This window comes from Juglans microcarpa x Juglans regia, chromosome 6S, assembly GCF_004785595.1.
Source record: "Juglans microcarpa x Juglans regia isolate MS1-56 chromosome 6S, Jm3101_v1.0, whole genome shotgun sequence".
Lineage (NCBI taxonomy): Eukaryota > Viridiplantae > Streptophyta > Magnoliopsida > Fagales > Juglandaceae > Juglans > Juglans microcarpa x Juglans regia.
In genome coordinates this window covers 10,178,583-10,198,026 of record NC_054605.1, presented here as the reverse complement: position 1 = coordinate 10,198,026, position 19,444 = coordinate 10,178,583, and the positions used below count along the sequence as shown (strand labels likewise).

The window sequence follows — 19,444 nt, the reverse complement described above, 5'->3', positions numbered from 1 at the left end:
ATAAAAATAAAAAATTACAAGAAGAAGTAACAATCTTAAAAATTAACCAAGAATTTTATGAAAAACAATAAGTCTTTCATCAAGATAAAAATTATATTCTCCAAATAGAATAGAGTAGTGCTATATAGCATCCACTGTAGTGGTGCACACAATGCACACACTACAATCCACTAATTTCTTCTCCCCAGATGGATGGCTGGGATGATGCCACATAAGGTGTGCAAAGTGGCTGCTCCCAAACAGTAGCTTCTCCCAAGATTATTTCAATAGAATATATTCCTTGCATTGAAGATGAAGAAATTTTTTAGGAATAGTCACAAGAATGAATTATTAGAAATAGCATGCTAAAATAAAAAATAGTTATTAACAAGGCATTTGAATCCGAAGTAATTGCTTTAATAGACTCATAAAGTAGACTGAAATTTTATTAGTTAGTTGTTGTTCAATTCTTTTGTATTTAATTTCTTCTTTTAAATAATTTAAGTGTCTTGTATTGTTTTGTATGAGATTGGTTTTTCTTGAAATGGATACTTTCTTTTAGTGTATGTATTTCCCTAGGTTCTGGCTTGTTTGTGAATTCAAATTTTACTTCTTGCCCTAAGACGATCGTTGTAATTACATTATTATCTGATATAAATGGATAGAGTAAATAATCAATGGCACATCATCCGTTACCAAATTATCAATGGCACGTGTGCAAAGTTATTTCTCGCTAAACTAATTGAATTATTCCATTCATCATCTATACATCACATACTTGTTATAGAAAAAATGAAAAAAAAAATTTAAAAGAGGTATGGTGTGATCTGTGAGATGCTAAGTAAAATTATTATTCCTAAATACAGCACAAATAGTGATCACCAAGAACAAATCTGATTCAAACCCATTTATCTTTTTCTTTTAATAATTATTCTATATTCTAAATTTTGTCAGCTCGATTTTAAGTGATTTGATAAAAAAAGTTATTTAAAATGTATCAAATCACCAAATATAACAAGAGATAATTTCTTCGTCCCCACCCATGCCCTACAAAGAGGACGTGGTCTTAAAATACAGTTTTTAAGAGTTCACATAGCCATGCGAACTGTGGAACCACCGTTGAAGGCAGTAGAAGCTATGGGTGCACTGCAGTTTGTTAGATATTTCTTTGAGAAATTCGTATTCTCTTTATCAAGATTATCGGTTAGGAAAAACGATAACATGGTAAAAAGCACGGTATCAAATGAATTGATCTGCGGCAGAACATCTATCTTACCGCGCAGCTATGGTGGCGTGTGGAGACCACGCGCTGATGGTTGAGAGGTGAGATAGGGTAGATTTGAAAGATCTTGAGGTGGGGGATCCGCTGGTGCGGGCGTGAAGGCCACTCGTTGAGATTTTCGCCGTTGTTCCACGTCGTCCCAGTAGATTGGCGGCTGTAGGGTTACATGGTGGGGTGTGTGTCGACTGATGGTCGCTAGAGTGCAATAGATCTGACCAAAACTAGAACACATACTTTTTCAATGACTAGCCAAGGCAATCTATCAATATACGACAAAAGGCCATAGCTATCGGGTTGTTTGGGTATGTTCACGTGTGTGAAAGTCATAGAGATCAAGGCTCAGCAGCGTTTTACAGAGTAGTGCCAAAGATGACAAACACAAAAATGTAGTCAATAGCAATGAGCAATGAGCAGAAACACACCAGCTATAGAACATGAAACCACATCAAGCTTCAAACCAAAGGTGAAAAAAAGGAAAACTGGGCTCGACACATCAGTTTATTAGAGGAAATAAACACATTCTCTCCGTATTATCTCAAAGCTCACACTCGCAAAATTAACAACATACCGACTCTTCTATCAATGATTTATACCGGAGTAGCATATTACCTATATATCAAGGAAAGGGAATTCCAAAACCTCTTCTTGTACACTACAACAGAGCATCCCAACTCTTGCTTCAAAACCCACCATCTGAGGGATATAAATTTCTCATAGTAGTTATTCTGCCACCACATTGTCAGCTACCACCTTAAATTCTCCATGCGTTTCAGTTTGGCTGAATTTTGCACCTTCCCCTGCAACTTCTTCGTGCCTACCAAGTTGGCTGAAGTTTCCCTTCTCCTTGAATAGTTGATTGTGGTGGTGCTTACAATAGAGACGATGCTCGTGGGCCACATAGTTTGATGGGCTGATCACACAGCCTCCATGAGTGCACCTAAAACAAGCCTTATGGTATGATACACCATCAACTGCCACCTGAAAAGAAGAAAGGAAAGGAGAGAAAAAAACAATCAGGGAAATGCGCCATCTCTCTCTCAACTTTGAATGTGCTTAACAGCTTGCTGACTTCTTCAAGCACCAACATGAGCAATCTTTAGCCCACGGTATAACCTCAATTTATTACTCATACTGCAGATATGTGGAAAAATACTAATATGACTTCACTTTCTTTCTTGAGCAGCATTTTCCATTATATTAAAGAGAGATATATAAGAGGAAGGGATTGAGGGCCCAATAAATACCCCATTACAATAAATACAGTGCGTGAAAGGATCGCCACAAAAGGGATTTTTTTATGCAATCCTGCTAGGGGATTATTATACTGCAACCAAAATCTGTTTGGGGAATGCATTGGAATTGACTGCTTCAGAGCATCAAGTGAAACTTTCCATGATCTCATCCTCCATAACCCTGGAAAAGGAACCAAGAATGATAGTCTACTTTTCGGCTAAAGAGAAATTGTCCCTCGGAGTAGGAAGCAAACCTGTTAAAGTGCTATCGGAAAGGGAGCGTGTGGGCCACATACGCATGTTGAATCTCTAATCCAGTGATGTAGACTGCAGAGTGCTAGATTGGCAGGTGGCCAGACTAGGGGGCACGTGGTGGCTATAGTATGCAGATGGTGGCAACTCGGAGGCTTTAACTTCTGAACAGAAGGGAGGAGAAAATTGGGGAAAAGAGAAGAGAGAGGCCAAAAAATGAACTAGAGTCACTCTAGTAGAGACTGGTAAAAAAATCTGATCAAAATAGGTTTGGAGGCCACAACTTGGAGGTGGTGCATGGCAGCCACCTACGCCCATTAGTGGTACTTGGCGGCCATGTCTGCTGGGATGGCACAACTGGTGGTTGGCGAGGGTGATCAGATGACAGCGATTCTAGTGGCAAGGTACGTGGTGGTTTTGTGGATGGAATGTTCTAGATCCATTCTCCATGTCCTAAGAAAAAGGAATTAAAAAGTAGAAGAGAAAATGGGGGGCAGGGAAAGAGGTAGAGTAAGGGGGAGCTGGAAAAGAGGTAGATTGTCAAATATGGAGAAGGATAGGAGGAAGGGAGATGGGTTTGGGTGGAGGGGGTGGGGGTGGGGGTGGGGGTGTTTCAGGTGGGAGTGTTTCCTGACTCCACTTAAAGTTGTTTGAGCAGTGATTTTCCTAAATTCGTGTAATATTTTCCTCCAGCAATCAGAGGTTTTGATAGATGTACAACTTGCATGTTTTCCACTCACATTGACGAAACTATTATGGATTCTCACATTTTACAATTTTTTCGGAATCTCCATCCATCTGATATCGTGTATTCTAACCTATTGTCTATTGATATCTGCCAACCAAAATGTGATATGTTGTCATAAATTTGTTTGAAGGACTAGAAAAGTAACAACTACAACAAACTGAACTCGTCTCTTTTCTTCTTTCAATCTTTTTAGTGCAACAACGAGCATACATACAAGGTATTTGCATTGAGGAGAATAAATTTTAGTGCTTGAGTAGACACCCAAAACCTTACAACAATAAAAAATAAATCAACTTATACAGATCGCATAAGTGAATGTTGAACTGCTAAGATATACCTTTTCAATGGGGTAAACAGTTTTACTGCAAGCAACACACTTTTCTTTAGTTCCGCCAAACAAACCTGAAACTTTGCTGTTGGTCTGAACCTGCACAGCTCCACCCGAAATAAGACAACTTAAGTAAATGATTAAGGATTTCCATATTAATTACAAGGAACACTTCGCTCCTCTCATGGCTGGAATTGCTATGACCAGAAATTGTGATGACTAGAAAGAAAAATGATCTAATTAAGGGTTTAGGCACCTGATTGGTAGATCTGTCAGCTCTAACAGTTTTTGGAGTGCCTGTAGAAGAGAAAAGGAAAAGGAACATATAAATCAACTCATCAATCAGATACAAGCAGAAGTGAATCTGCATGAAAACAACACAATAATAGCCAATCACCTTCAAAACTTTTATCCAAGCTGCCAGTCATCTTAAACAGTTGATCAAAGTGAGGTTTACAATATAATACACCCTCAAAGGAGGAATAATTACTAAGCTGCAAAGCCATCAAAGAAATGGGAATTAAGTATAAGGTAGAAGCAGAAAAAAGAATGGTTTTCTATGTACTTTAGGACCTTTTAAGACACAGTATAGCCCAGAATCTCAAGAACTACATCATTATTGAAAGATGACAAAAGTAAGTGCAAGAAAGATGCAAAAAACACTTAACAATTTACCTTGGCCAACTGAGAATGTTAAAGAGGTTATCTGGTGTTTAGTAAGAAAAAATCTCACACATAAATCAATCAGCATATCCCATATTGAAATTATCACTATAACAAACTAAAAATGTTTTAAACAAGCCCAGTTCATTGCTTCAAAAAGCAGCCAATAAGTGCAACCCAATATTCAAGCACATCAAGATGTAGCAATTGATATCATGAAATCAGGGTACCACTTGAAAAACTTATATACCACATTTAGGCTTCAACCTCCCCATCTAAAATGCGTTCATAAAGCAGATAAATCTAGAGGCATCGATGGTGAGTTACTCTCTATTCCCTTCATTTTGTTTGTGATGTTGGCCTATTGTCAAAGTGAAGGTTAATTGGATTGAGACAATCAAAAGAAAACTTTTAGTCGGTTATACAGCAGACAATATTACAAATAGCTATTGTTGCAAAGTATGACAGAACTGCTGCAGTTACCTAACGTAAATTTTCTTTAATAGGTAAAATAAGATTTTATAGAATCAAGAAAATAGGTGTAGCCCAAGTATACAAGAAGTACACAAAAGCGAACACCTAATTACAAATTAGGAACTAGAAAAAGATACAAGAAAATCAATAACACTAGCTCCATTGAATACAATAGCTGAAGCCCAAAGATATAAGGTATGGAAAAAGAAACGTCTAAGTTCATCCAATGAGCATTTCCGATCTTCAAAACTCTGGCCATTCCTCTCAAGCCAAATGCACCACATCACACATAGAAGAATCAAATTCCATACAGCAGCATATTGAGAATTACCCCAAAGGTCTCTTCAACAAGCAGAGAGATCCCACCACCCTCTTGGGCATTAACCACACCAATCCCATCCTGCTAAAAATCTCATCCCATAACACCCATGCCACCTCACAGTGAAGTACTAAATGATCCACCGATTTGCCATGTTTTTTACACACATAACACCAATCCCTAACAATCAGCCCACGCTTCCTCAAGTTTTCCAAGGTCTGAATTTTCCCAAGAGATGCTGTCCAACCAAAGAAAGCAACCTTGGAAGGCACCTTGCTTCTCCATATGCACTTACAAGGAAAAGGATTATGTTTCTAACATGACAAGACCATGTACATAGATCTAACAATGAACTTTGCATTTCAAGAATGAATCTCATCCTGTCCATGCCATCCCTACCAATACTTATAGCATACAGCAAACTGAACAGATCGCTCGCAACTTCCACTATGGCTGTTGGGTTGTATGTGCAGCCTGGTTTGTGAGCAAAAGAGGCACAAATAGAAAGTTTGCTCGACTATCGCTTGACCTGGCACTCAAGCGAAGCTTAGGCAGTGAGTTTACTCGAGGCGCACTCGACAGTGAGCTCGAGCTAACATTAGACAGATTGTTTGCTCAAAATGTGCGTGATGTTGGGCTCGAGCGAAGCACTAACCCTAGTGTTCGCTCGAGCAGCGCTTGATAGACTGTTCAAGCCAATGTTCAATTGGTTGTTCACTCGAGGTGCACTTGACACCCTCTCGAGCTAAGAAACCAATTTTGCCGTATTAGGGTTTCCATCACTGTTTCTCTATATATGTATATATATAATGTTTTGTTCTTTTGAGTAGATCAGTGAGTGTCAGATTGAATAGAGAGAGGAAAATGTGTGAGAGCATATTGTGAGAGAGAAAAATCCCTAGAGAGAGAGTTGAGAATGTGTGAGTAGAGTGGTGCTCCTGTAACTCACTGTGTGATTGTAATCCCCTCTAGAATAAAATCTCATGCAGCTCTATGGATGTAGGCATGTTGCCAAACCACTTTAAATACTGTCATGTATGTGCGCTTGATTCCTGTGTTTTTGCATTTATTTCACTGTTTGTCTCGATATCGTTGTGTGTGGGTGTGGTTGATAAGTGATCTGGTGCTTTACCACAACAATTGGTATCAGAGCTCCAAGGTTGGAGTTCAGGGCTGAACGGTGTTTGGAGAAGACGTGAACGTTGGAATCGAGAAGTTCGATGGCACAAGTTTTGGTCATTGGAGCATGCAGATCGGAGATTATCTCTATGGGAACAGGTTGTACCTTCCTCTATTAAGACTGAAGCTGGAGAGCATGGATGATGCTGAGTGGAATTTGTTGGATTGATAGGTTCTGGGGGTTATTCAGCTCACCTTGTCCAAATTAGTGATGATCAGGGCCGGGGACTTGACAAGTCAAGTTCCAAGAACAGGGGCAGAAGCAGGACGAGATCTGGTTAGTAGATCACTTGCTGGAATTGTGGCAAGTTGGCCACATCAAAAGAGACTGTCGGAATCAGGAACAAAATGAGGATGATGCTGTGAACGAGATGGGAGATTGTTGGGTTGTATGTAGAGCCTAGTTTGTGAGCAGAAAAGGTGTAGATAGAAAGTTCGCTCGACCTGGCACTCAAGCGAAGCTCAGGCAGTGAATTTGCTCTAGGTGCACTCGATAGTGGGCTCAAGTGAAGCACTAACTCTAGTGTTCGCTAGAGCAGCGCTTGATAGACCGTTCGAGTCAATGTTCAATTAGTTGTTCGCTCGAGGTGCGCTCGACACCCTCTCGAGTGAAGAACCCAGTTCTGCCGTATTAGGGTTTCCAGCACCATTTATATATATATATATATATATGTAATGTTTTGTTCTCTTGAGTAGATCAGCGAGTGTCAAATTGAATAGAGAGAGAGGCAAAATGTGTGAGAGCATATTGTGAGAGAGAAAAAACCCTAGAGAGAAAGTTGAAATTGTGTGAGTAGAGTGGTGCTTGTAACTCACTGTGTGATTGTAATCTCATTTGGAATAAAATTTTCTGCAGCTCTATGGATGTAGACTCGTTGCCGAACCACGTTAAATATTGTATGCCGTGTGTGTTTGTATGCTTGATTCTTGTGTTTTTGTATTTATTTCATTGTTTGTCTCGATATCGTTGTGTGTGTAGGTGTGGTTGCTCTGGTGCTTTATCACAATAGGGTTGTGATACCTAACGGAAATTTGAAAAACCGTACCCTTGTAATACTAAAGTTTATTTACAATCCACTCCCAATGAATCATCTTAATCCTTCCACTTGCATAAAAGTTGTAAATCAGTGTGTGATTGCTAAAATCAATGGTGGAGATTATACCTTTTGAATTTTTTTTTTTTATTAGTACCGTTTGAATGGATTATCCAATATAATTTGTGAAAATACCTATGATGATCAAACCCAGTCACACATTGAGCCAGCCATCTTGGCTGATAAACTTCAATCCATTCATGGTCTCTACAATGTAACTAACATAATAATGCCAATTGAAAACTCCATTCCAAATGCTTAAAATATGTTTTCTTGGGTCCTACTACTCAGAAATTCTGAAGTTCTCTAAATTCAGGGAAAAAAAAAAAAAAAAAATCAACAACAACAACTCAAATAGATCTCAAATAGCACCCAAACTTTCTAAGTAAATTCTTATCTATTTTACCGCTTATACTGGCAAGGGTTATTCAAATACTTTCCTAACTGTTCTTTAGGATTTCATTGATCCTATTTGATCCAAACTTCTATGTTAAAGTACAGTCCAACTGAAAACTCATTTATGCAACACATACCTAGTCAGCTTAACGAGAAGATTTTTGAATAAATCAAGATTTTACTCCAAAAACTCAATTTTTTCAGAAGATCAACACCACCATCCAAAATCAGAAAAATGATCATCATGAAGCATGAGTCCGTCATCAATCAAACACAGTATTACAATCCATCACCATAATACTCATTTCCAAGTGCCCCATATAAGCTCACGATAATAATCCACAGACAAAACCCAGGTGAGAATATCCATAAACAAGTATACAAGTGACAAAACAAGGAATTGGGCACATAAAGAGGTCAAAACCATGAAAATGTCAAAGAAGTGTTTCCATGTGTTTCTCTATTGGAGAGACTCTCCTTTTATTGGGATTGTTACCTTGAGGGTACCCTTGCAGTGGTGGCATCTGAAGCAGGCCTTGTGGTAGACCTTGTTATCAGCAGTTAGTTGATCAACCAAGTACACAGTCTTGTCACAGGCCTTGCACTTCTGGGTAGTCCCTGCAAATGTTGCCATCCCAACAAAGCTTCCACACCCAGAAATCTAAAACCCAGACCCAATAAAATGAAAAATTCCAAATACTTTTCTCCCTTCCGCAGACTCTCTATCGTACTGTTTCAAAACTCGTGTCTTTACAGCTAAAAATGGGTCTCCGTTAGACTCCGGGCAATATAGAAATTGCCAGCATTGTATATCGGGGACAATTTGGTAACTATGGGTCCAAATAATGATGGGTTTGGCTTACACCTAACTATGGGTCCAAGTGCTTATTACGGTAATGCCCTTGAAATGACACGTGTCCATCTGGGATTTGTTGCTTCACTACGGCCAGTGGAGAGTAAAAAGTAAATTTTGCAAAGAGATTCGAACATATCGCGGTTTTTACGTGCCTCTTGAGTTTTATACCACTCTCTTGAGTCGGCGCGTGACTATATAGCAACAATATTAATATTTTATAATTATTGCAAAAGAGTTTTGTTTAAAAAATAATAATAGAATAAAATAAAAAAAGTGAAATGGGTACAAGTTTTGATAATCTTCTTCACTTGTCTCTTTCAATATTCTAATTTAATTTACTTGGAAAAAAATTAAGAGATTTAATTCATCTAAAAATATGGGAGATTTTTAAGGATTTTAACAATATAAGAATATAGGAAGTTTATTTTGATTAGAAACAAGTTATTCAAAAATATAAATAGAATAATATTAAACCTCATATAAAGTCTCAATTAACACCTAAATTATATATATAATTTTGTCAACAGATCAGCTCTTAACATTGCTCTGTAAAATATTATACACCAATGATAAAACATTATTCACTTCTTTTTCATAAAAATGAAGAGATAAGGGATCTCAATCTTCAACCAAAGAAATAAAATATTGTACATCGCACATGATTTTTTATCTTTTTATTTTCTTTTTATTTTAGCAAGTGTGTGATGTAGGATTGATTAGTAGAAGAACTCAATTAGTTCAACATGAATAAAATAACAAAAAAAGTGTAATGTGTAGGATGATGAATAACAAAACTCTTGTTTCAATATTTACCTTAGTCTTCTAATTCCATATGTATCATTTTTAAAATTTAGAATCTGTCCAATCCAATATAGTCTTATTATAATAGAAACTATTATTATTGTCATGTTAGTTATCGTGTCATGTTCGAATCGTCGTATCATAATAAAAATATAGAGTAAGGTTTTAATTTTTCATGTTCATGAATTGTCAAACGGTCATAATCACATCATTAATTGAGAATGTTGTATACATATCTTTTAGAGCTTAAAATTTCTTCCTCTGGCCTGGAGCTTGAATTCGATTTAGACATATTTTGATAATAAGAAGAGATGAAAATTTTATAAATAACAATAAAATTATTTGAATTAAAATATTTTATTGAGTTTTAAAAAGTGATAAAAAAATTTAATAAAAATATTATAATATTTAAAAAATTATATTATTTTTTTATATTTAGGTAATATTTAAAAAAAAAAAATGCAAAATTTAAATACGAGATATGATCTCACTTTCTAACCAACCCCATAATCTATTTTCCTAAAACCTAGAGGGGCTGTCAGGATCATTAATATTAGGCGCCCCCCGCCCAAAATAATTCGAAATTTCAGGCCAAAAACATTTGCACGAATGAATTAAGAGCGTGGATTTCACCCATGAATTAGGCGAAAAGAAAAGGTTGGCATTAAAAATATAATGTGGGGGCATTCATATCTATCTATATATACATATGTTTTGGGACATAGAGCCAGAAAATATTCTTGTGTGTGGGCGCGGACAGGACAGCAATGATGAGGTCAGAATCCTCTTTCAAAATAAAATTTTGTCATTCTTATATTATATATTATCTTCTAGTGATGTGAGTGCTTGCACGTTGTACACCTCTTTCTCAATCATTCCTTTATAAAAATATAGACCCATTTTTTTTTTAATTACATAGTTTGTATAAAACTTATTTATTTGAGATTTATTTATTTAAATTTTGATACTTGTATTTAATATTATTATTTTTATAATATTTAAGGTAATTTTTATAATATTTTACACAATAATATTTTTTAAAAATAACATATTTTATACACTAACTTATAAAAATAATCACTTTATAAAAATATTTTTATTTTATAATATATGTTATAAAATATATTATGCAGATATCATTACTCAATGTAAAAAATATACCACAATCCCTCTTTGATCAAGAGCAGCCTTTTATTACGGTTCCCTTCTCAATCCAACCAAGGAACATGTTTTATTGTTTATTTAAAGAGCAAAGCAAGAGAATAGAGCGGAGAGTTTTATTTAAGATACAGACTATCATAGAAAAATTAATGATGATCAAATAATGATCAAATTCATTCGTTAATCAGCAGTACATATAACAAATTAAATATTAAATATAGAACCTCGTGATTATACAAATATAATGTTACCAGTTGACAACAATTGTCAAAATTTGTAGGTAGATTGGATATTGAAATAATTTCATTTTATCTCGTCTCATCATTACAGTTTTTTTACATTTCTACACAAAATATAATAAATAATTTAACTTTTTCAAATTTTAAAACAATAATAATATTAATAAATAATATTATATAATATTTTATTCAACTTTAAATTTTTATATAAAATTATCTCGTTTGGATATCCAAACGGCCTTAATATCACTTGACCCTACTAGAGAGTAACTGCAATTTGAATCAGACCTTAATATCACTTGACCCTACTAGAGAGTAACTGCAATTTGAAATCAGAATTATCCCTAAAATGAAAGAGCCATTGGATTTATTCAGGTTAGAAAATTAGAGCAATAAAAACATCTGAATATTCATTGCATTGATTCTCCACCACCCAATCAAACACACCCAGTCTTCCCTACTGTCATCAATGGTTTCCCATTCTCAATCAAGACGTATAAACCTTGCAATGAAGGAATGCAGGTCAGTTGGTTTCCTTCTTAAAGTCTGAGGCCAAAAGCCCTCAGTCGCAATAACAACAGATGAAATAAAATAAAACCCAGCACAGATCGACCAAGCAGAAGGTTGAGTACAAACATTTCTCGCCATTGTTTTCACTTCTTATTTTACCCAAAAGCAAAAAAAAAAAAAAAAAATGCAACTCGCATTTTTTTTAAAGTCTAGCATCATTCCAAACAATTTTACATCTCATTATTCCTTTTTTTTTTATCCTTCTTCACACTTACTCACTACCGCCTGCAGCCGTCGCTTGTTTGCGAGCTTCTTCTCGCATTACTGCCTTAACATATATTTCATAGCAGCAACCTGAAACAAGCATGCATCATAAACACTATGATGAAATCTTTGAAAGTAGAAACAAGAGAAGACTATATTCGTTGTGGCATAATTAATGAATGCAGGTATTCTCTTTTGTCACTACCAACATAAACAACCATATTTTGTTTATCTAATAACTAACCACATTGATTCCAAATATCAAATAAAGCGGCAGTTGTTTATATTGAGCAGAGTCTAAATGACTACTATCAACCAATTCCATATGCAGAGAATGATCTGATTAAAATGGAGCAGAAAGAAAATTAGTAGACAGCCAACAACTTAGCAGATTATAGGACCATGTATAATGCCTACTGTGAAAAAGATTTGAGCAGTCAAGAAAAATAAGTTTTGTCCAATGATGCGGGCTATATGGCATTTGTTACCACAATTTTCACAACCAATATCCCTGACAGAAAAGGTCTAAATGGTCGTGCCAGAAGTGATCAGTTGTCAGTTGAAATAAAAGCAGAGGTGGTGCTCATAAGTGCGTGCATGTAAAACCACTTTACCAATAAGGTCAGTAATGTTACATCAACAAGTTCCCTAACACCCGTTAATAAGAGTTCCATAAACTTCAAGAGTTTTAAACATGATGATAAAACGATTTATTAAAGCTTGAATATTAAACTTGACAATCCCACATAAAAACATTAGGAGAAACATACTTTAAAAAAAAAAAAAAAAAAAGAACTTAGGAAAAGCATAATGCCCTTAATTTCTCTTTTAATTAAGTAATAAGAATTTTGTTTTAAGCACGAAAGGCACAATCCCAGAACAGCAAGATGCTCGCAAGAAATTCACGTAACTTGAAATAGAAAAAAATATATATATATTATGCAAACTCATCCCATTTAGATCTATGGAAGCTTTCCAAAGGAGGGGAGTATTGAGAACGAAAGTTTTGATGTCCTCCATTGTCCGTTTGTGGTCCATGAAATTTTTATCATTCTCTTCCCTCCAGACACATCACATAAGGCGTGAGTGAATTATTTTCCACATTACAGAAATTTGTGGACTACATCCTAATCCTCCCCATGAGTGTAAAAGATCCACTATGCTACTAGGCTTGACACAAGCCTAACCAACTTGGCCAAATAAAACATTCCACAAAGCACAGGCCACCTCAAAATGTGATCCAAATGCCATAAACTCATCCTAAATGAAATCTGAATAGGTCATTTGATAAACGTATATTTCAATCTTTACAAGGTAAATTGTCTGCTCTACTGGCTCTGGCCCATGGACTCATCCTCATCATTATTTCAATAGTTTTAAAACATAAAACCAAAATGAGTTGAATATTTAGTAAAGTAGGACATCATATCGTAAAAACCTTATCAAGCTGATTTTCTTTGAAAACATAGTTTAAACATTTTTTTTTTTTTGATAAGTTAGTTTAAACATATTTTAACATCGCATGCATAGGGTTTAGGGTTTATAGTTTAGGCTTTCGGGGTTTGGTTGTGCATCGAGCCACATCCAGCAGCCACAAGGAAAGCCGCTTATGGATGTGAATATCCTGGTGGTCCACAACTTTTAACGTCCTTCAGTGTGACCTGCGCATTCACCTTTTTGCTCCAAGACCTTCAAATCATCATATGGCCTAAGAACAGGAACTTTAGAAAACCATACATTCATCATCTTTCTTCTTCTTTATTTATTTATTTTATGCTTCATTAACTTTCACCATAGTATATGCATTTCATATCACATAGGATGAGCATGCACATTTATAACATTTGCAAAATTAATTTTCATAACATATCATATAAGAAAGCCTTACAAAGTAACATGTAACTTGAAAATTCTTTTGTGAAAATGTAAATTTCACACTAAAAAGAAAAGGGCATGATCATCCCATTTACCTTGCTTCCTTAAGTTTGCAAAATAGATAATTCTGTAATGATATAAAGAAAACATCCATTGTCATTGCTCTATTCTTAGGCATTTTTCTAGTGTTTGAGTCCCTTCTATACATAATTTTAAACAATGCCAGACCTGATTTCCATGTTTCATTTTTTATCATTAAAAAATAGAGATTCTTTTTGTGGATTTTACATAGGATAAATATACAAAGCCCCCTCAAACTACCACCCAATTTTCAATCACTCCCAAGCTATCAATTTGGCAATCACCCCCCTTCAACCACCAAAAAATTATTGAAAAGCTTTAAACTACTGCTTGCAATCTGAGGGCCTGCTGATAGAGCTGGGTGGGGGGAGGCAATACTAGTTATCAGGACAGAGAGACGCCTAGTACACTATGAACTTCTTTGACATGTGTTTTAGTGTAAACTGCCATTTTGGGTAGAGCTCATGTGACTTCAGCAGAAAATGATGATCTGCAGGTAGAGCTGATAATGTGGATCTTGGTTGGAAGAAGAGCAGAAGGGATGAAAGCTGTAGTGAGTGATGTGTTTTATGTGGTCATGGATGGACTTACACAAACTCTATGAGTTGATGAATTTCCATTGCTGTTACTTATTTCAATTTTTTCAAGACTTTTGGCATGTGATGATTAGAATTATTAGATTGATGAACCACCTCAAGGGCTAAAACTGCTGATAAAGCACTCCGAATCAAATTTTCTAAACATGTTTTAGTGCCCTATTGTATCAATTCAAAATCGATTTCTCCATACATAAGTGGCCCGCCGGGTGTTCGGTAACTGTAAGATAAAAAGGCTATTTTGGCATAATCACCAAACCCTTAACAAAAGTATCAATGCTAATTGAATTTTCATAGAGCAATTCCAGACTAGAACACCCATAAACCATTTTATTTAACTTGTAGATAAAGTGTCCTACCTGCAACAACAACAAGAGTTAGAACATCACCAACTCTTTTGAGTCGCCACACACTCTTTTTATGTGATTTGAATCGCTTCAAAGCTGGATCGTCGGCCAAGAGCTGCAAAACGATTCAGCTTAGCACAAGAAAATCACAAGTGAAGCAAGGAAATCACATATCACGTAAATTACCAGGCTCTTAAAACGACACAATCTGTTGATGTAAAAATAATTTTGTACCATCTAGATTTTCACCATCAATTTACAAAACCATAGTCAAAGTTGTCCTAAAAAAAAGTTGAAATATGGTCAAATGGGCGGGTTTGATCGAGACTGGATAGATTCTTAGTTTCTCCTTCGTGGGAAGCTAAATATCCGGAAGTAAGTCAGAAAAGACTAGCTCGAGTCAGTTCAGATCATTATCCTATCCTTTTGGATTGTGGGGGTATTCATAGGGGGCGACGGTATTTCAAGTTTGAAAATATATGGCTAACAGCAGATGGGCTTGTAGAGATGGTTTGTGTTTGGTGGTCTTCATATCAGTTTTTTGGTACTCCAAGTAACATTCTTGCAAGCAAGTTGAAGGCACTAAAACAAGACTTGAAGAAGTGGAATTTGGAGGTTTTTTGTCACATTGATAATCAGAAGATTACACTGTTGGAGGAACTGCAAGAACTTGAGAATAAAGAGTTTTTGGGAGATAATTCGGAGGAGGTGTTATTGAGGAAGGATTGATTATGGCAAACTTGGAGAGGGTTTTGTCATCAAAGGAGATTTCATGGCGTCAAAAATCCAGGGCACTTTGGTTGAAACAAGGCGACAGGTGTACGAAGTTCTTTCACAAAGTGGCTAATTCACATCAGCATAACAATGCCATTGAGTCATTTCAATCAGGCTCTCAGGTGATATCTTCTCCTTCCAAGCTAGAAAATCACATAGTACAGTACTATGAGTCCCTTCTCAAATAATCGATTCCTTGGAGGCCGGAGCTTGATGCCTTGCATTTTGAGGCAATTGATTCGTAGAGTGTGAGTGCATTGGAGAGACCTTTTGTTGAAGAAGAGATTTACAAGGTCATATCTGGCATGGCCAATGATAAAGCGTCGAGGCCGGATGGTTTTTCAATGGGGTTCTTTCAAACTTGCTGGGATATTGTGAAAGGTGATGTTATGCAGGTTTTCAAAGAATTTCACTGTTGTCAAAAGTTTGAAAAGTCCCTTAATGCGACCTTTATTGTTCTTATTCCTAAGAAACATGGGGCTTCGACTATTGAAGACTTTCGGCCTATAAGTCTGGTTAGTAGCGTATATAAGATAATCTCGAAGGTTCTCACTAACCGGCTTAGTCCGGTGTTGGAACATATTATCTCCAAGTCCCAGAACGCATTTATCCATGGGAGACAAATTCTTGATTCAGTACTTATTGCAAATGAGTGCTTGGACTACAGATTACGGGAGGAAGGTTCAGGTGTTCTGTAAAAGCTTGACATGGAGAAGGTTTATGATCATGTGAATTGAGATTTTCTCTTATACGGGCTTGAGAGATGTGGTTTTGGGGATAGGTGGATTGCATGGATGCGTCATTGTATTTCAACTGCCCGGTTCTCAGTTATGGTTAACTGCACATGTGCTGGTTTTTTTGATAGTTCACGGGATTGTGGCAAGGAGATCCTTTATCTCCTCCTTTATTTGTTATAGTTATGGAGGCTTTAAGTAAGATGGTGCAAGCTGCTGTTGGGGGAGGTTTCTTATCGAGTTTCCAGGTGGGCAATGGTTATGGTGGCCCATCTCACACCTTCTTTTTGCAGATGATACGCTAGTTTTTTGTGAAGCAAAGAGTAGCTAGATCCAAACTTTGAAAGCTTTGTTACTTTGCTTTGAGGCAGTGTCGGGGCTAAAGGTGAATCTGGGCAAGTTTGAGATGGTTCCTGTGGGTGTGGTCTCTAATATTCTCAGGTTAGCTAACATCCTGGATTGTAAGGTGTCCTCTTTCCCAATGAAATATCTGGGTCTCCCGCTGGGAGCAACATTCAAGAATAGAGCTATTGGGATGGGGTAGTGGAGAAGATAGAGAAAAGGTTGGCTGACTAGAAATGGGTGTATAAAAGGGGGCCGCCTCACTCTTATCAAGAGCACTCTCACTAATCTCTCCACTTATTTTTTTTTCTTTGTTTCCTATGCCTGTAGAAGTGGTGAACAGAATGGAGAAACTCTTTAGGGCATTCTTATAGGGAGGCATGGGGAGGAGAAGAAATTCCATTTGGTTGGATGGAAGACTGTATGTGCCTCAGTTGTGAATAAGGGGTTGGGTGTATGTAACTTGATAACTTTCAATAAAGCTTTATTGGAAAAATGACTATGGAGATATCATTTGGAGGGGGGATCATTGTGGAAGGATATTATTGACGCTAGATATGGAGTTGCTTGGGGTGGTTGGTGCTCTAAGGAAGTTAGCGGGGGCTATGAGGTGGGTTTATGGAAGTATATAAGGGCGGGCTGGCCATGTTTTGCAAATCAAGTTCGCTTTGTAGTTGGTGAGGGCAGTCGTATCAGATTTTGGCAGGATGTGTGATGTGGAGTCCAGGCTTTGGAAAGGGTTTTCCCGGCCTTATACCGTATTGCAGTTAATAGGGAGGTCTCAGTGGCTGACGTGCGTATATTCTCTCATGGTGCGCACCTCTGGAATATCCTTTTTAATAGAGATTTCCATGATTGGGAATTACCTATTGTTTCAGAATTTTTCAGCTTATTATATTCCACGGAGATCTCATTGACACAACGAGATAGTTTGAAGTGGAGGTCTAATAACCACAAGTTATGTACAGTTAAGGCATATTACAGCATCTTGACAACACAACTTGATATTGCTCCGTTCACTTGGAAGAATATTTGGAGGTTTCGTGTGCCCTCCAGAGTAGCTTTTTTTGTTTGGAGTGCAACTCTTGGGAAGATATTGACCAAGGACAACTTGAGGAAGAGAGGATGTGTAGTGTTGGATTGGTGTTATAGATGTAAGAAGAATGGCGAATCTGTGGACCATCTATTACTACACTGTGAGGTAACAAGAGTGTTGTGTGATGAGATCTTTCTAAGGGTTGATATTGCCTAGGTTATGCCTATGAGGGTGGTGGATTTGTTGGGATGTTGGTCAAAGTTGCAAGGTTGCTAGCAAGTGATAGCAGTGTGGAAGATGATTCCGTTGTGTATTATGTGGTGTATTTGGACGGAAAGGAACGCGCGCTGCTTTGAAGATAAGGAACGCACAATGATTGAGTTGAAATTTTTTTTTCTCCACACTATGTGTTGGTTTTCCACTATTGTATCACATGGGGACAATGTTCAAGATTTCTTGTCTTTAATTTATCGCTTTTAGAATGTATTTATGAGTTCTTATGTATACGTCCTGTGTACAAGGAATATGTCTATTTCATTCATATATATAATATCTATCTTTTTACTGATCAAAAAAATAAAAGTTGAAATATTTCATAAACAAAAGCAACTCAGAAAATACTACCATAACGTCCCGCAAAAATTTCACGAACCAAAATTAAGAAAGTTTTTGACCTGTTTGATGCGGTGTTCTTGCCATTAATTTGACCAAATCTAGCTTCTTCTTTTTTTCTTTTTACAAGTAATTTGACATAATCTTGCTTTGGAAATTGATTAACGACAGTTTTGTTAAATATTTCAGATACGAAGAAAATCGCACCAATATTCATATTTAATAGGCATATTTATTAAATATATGCATACGTAAGATTATATATCCCACACATACACGGACAGCTGAAGAGAGCGAAAACAGAAGAGAGACTCACGGCTTTCTCGCGAGGCCCAAGTTCCATGTGGTATGCGCGGCGGATCAGAGAGAGCGAATCCTCTGTTTTCTGCTTCATCAGATCATAAAACCGGAGTGAAAAAACATGAGAGATGAAAACGACATCGATGCAAGGGGGAACGAGTAGAAGAGAGGGAGTGTACCTGGGAATGAGCACGGAAATTGGAAGCGATGCCCATTTTATTGAGTATGAACGCCATTTTCGGTCAAGTTTCAGAGCTATGAGAGGGATCAGCGGAGTAGAGGAGCAGCGGCTAAAGAATGCAGCAGTTCTGAAGAGAGAACGGAGCTGCGGAGGTGGAAAAATAAATAAATTGGTTATTTTGCGGTACCCTCTTAATTTTGCCTTGTCAATTTTCCGGAAGAAAAATAATAGGCATCCAATTTTTTTTCACATTCTTTTACAAAAATTTATTTTAAATGAAAATTAATTTTATAAAGTAATTTTAAAAAAATAATATTGTTTTAAAAAAAAAACATCTTTAATTTAAAATATAATTATATACAACAATTTAAAAGGAAAGACAAATTTATTAAATATTTATTTATATCAAACTATTGTACTGTTAATATATTGTAAGAAGTAAGAGGTGGTACCAGTCTATTTACAACCTCCCCAGCCTCCCCCTCCACCATGAGTTGGTCATTTTTCACCTTGACCCAACCGTCACTCCTGCCTACGGTCTAGGGTAATGGATTTTGATCTGGTCTCGGAGTATGTGATTTTTGGACCAAACCGAACCGAATTAGTATATATATATATATATATTTAAAATATATATATTATTTTATATAGTAGTTGTATAAGTTAATTATGTAATTTTTATCAGATATATTATCATTGACCATATAATATATTAAATAATATATGCTATCAATTAATAATATATAATAAATCAAAATATAATATATATATAGATACATAATACATTCA

General features: G+C 36.4%; 2 protein-coding genes across 2 annotated transcripts; both read right to left on the bottom strand.

Annotated features, from left to right (window-relative positions):
* Positions 1 to 1,725: 1,725 nt before the first annotated feature.
* Positions 1,726 to 8,723, bottom strand: LOC121237288 (LIM domain-containing protein WLIM1-like). The gene is made up of 5 exons (XM_041133970.1): positions 8,443 to 8,723; positions 4,219 to 4,315; positions 4,078 to 4,118; positions 3,831 to 3,920; positions 1,726 to 2,239 (listed from the first exon to the last, which is right to left on the bottom strand). Exons 1-5 carry the CDS (start codon positions 8,578 to 8,580, stop codon positions 1,982 to 1,984), a joined length of 624 nt encoding a protein of 207 aa, XP_040989904.1. The 5' UTR covers positions 8,581 to 8,723; the 3' UTR covers positions 1,726 to 1,981.
* Positions 8,724 to 11,776: 3,053 nt separating this feature from the next.
* LOC121237730 (succinate dehydrogenase subunit 7B, mitochondrial-like) lies at positions 11,777 to 18,835 on the bottom strand. The gene is made up of 4 exons (XM_041134589.1): positions 18,654 to 18,835; positions 18,491 to 18,559; positions 14,689 to 14,791; positions 11,777 to 11,867 (listed from the first exon to the last, which is right to left on the bottom strand). Exons 1-4 carry the CDS (start codon positions 18,708 to 18,710, stop codon positions 11,785 to 11,787), a joined length of 312 nt encoding a protein of 103 aa, XP_040990523.1. The 5' UTR covers positions 18,711 to 18,835; the 3' UTR covers positions 11,777 to 11,784.
* Positions 18,836 to 19,444: the final 609 nt, after the last annotated feature.

Bases quoted from the DNA above. Each gene is read 5' to 3' on its own strand.
- LOC121237730 (XM_041134589.1), bottom strand. From the start codon at position 18,710: ATGGCGTTCATACTCAATAAAATGGGCATCGCTTCCAATTTCCGTGCT. The intron at 18,560-18,653 runs GTACACTCCCTC...CTGATGAAGCAG, and splicing joins ATTTCCGTGCTCATTCCCAG to AAAACAGAGGATTCGCTCTC. The intron at 14,792-18,490 runs GTGAGTCTCTCT...ATCGTTTTGCAG, and splicing joins TTGGGCCTCGCGAGAAAGCC to CTCTTGGCCGACGATCCAGC.
- LOC121237288 (XM_041133970.1), bottom strand. From the start codon at position 8,580: ATGGCAACATTTGCAGGGACTACCCAGAAGTGCAAGGCCTGTGACAAG. The intron at 4,119-4,218 runs GTGATTGGCTAT...TCTCTTCTACAG, and splicing joins CTTGGATAAAAGTTTTGAAG to GCACTCCAAAAACTGTTAGA. The intron at 2,240-3,830 runs GTATATCTTAGC...TCTTCTTTTCAG, and splicing joins CTGTTTACCCCATTGAAAAG to GTGGCAGTTGATGGTGTATC.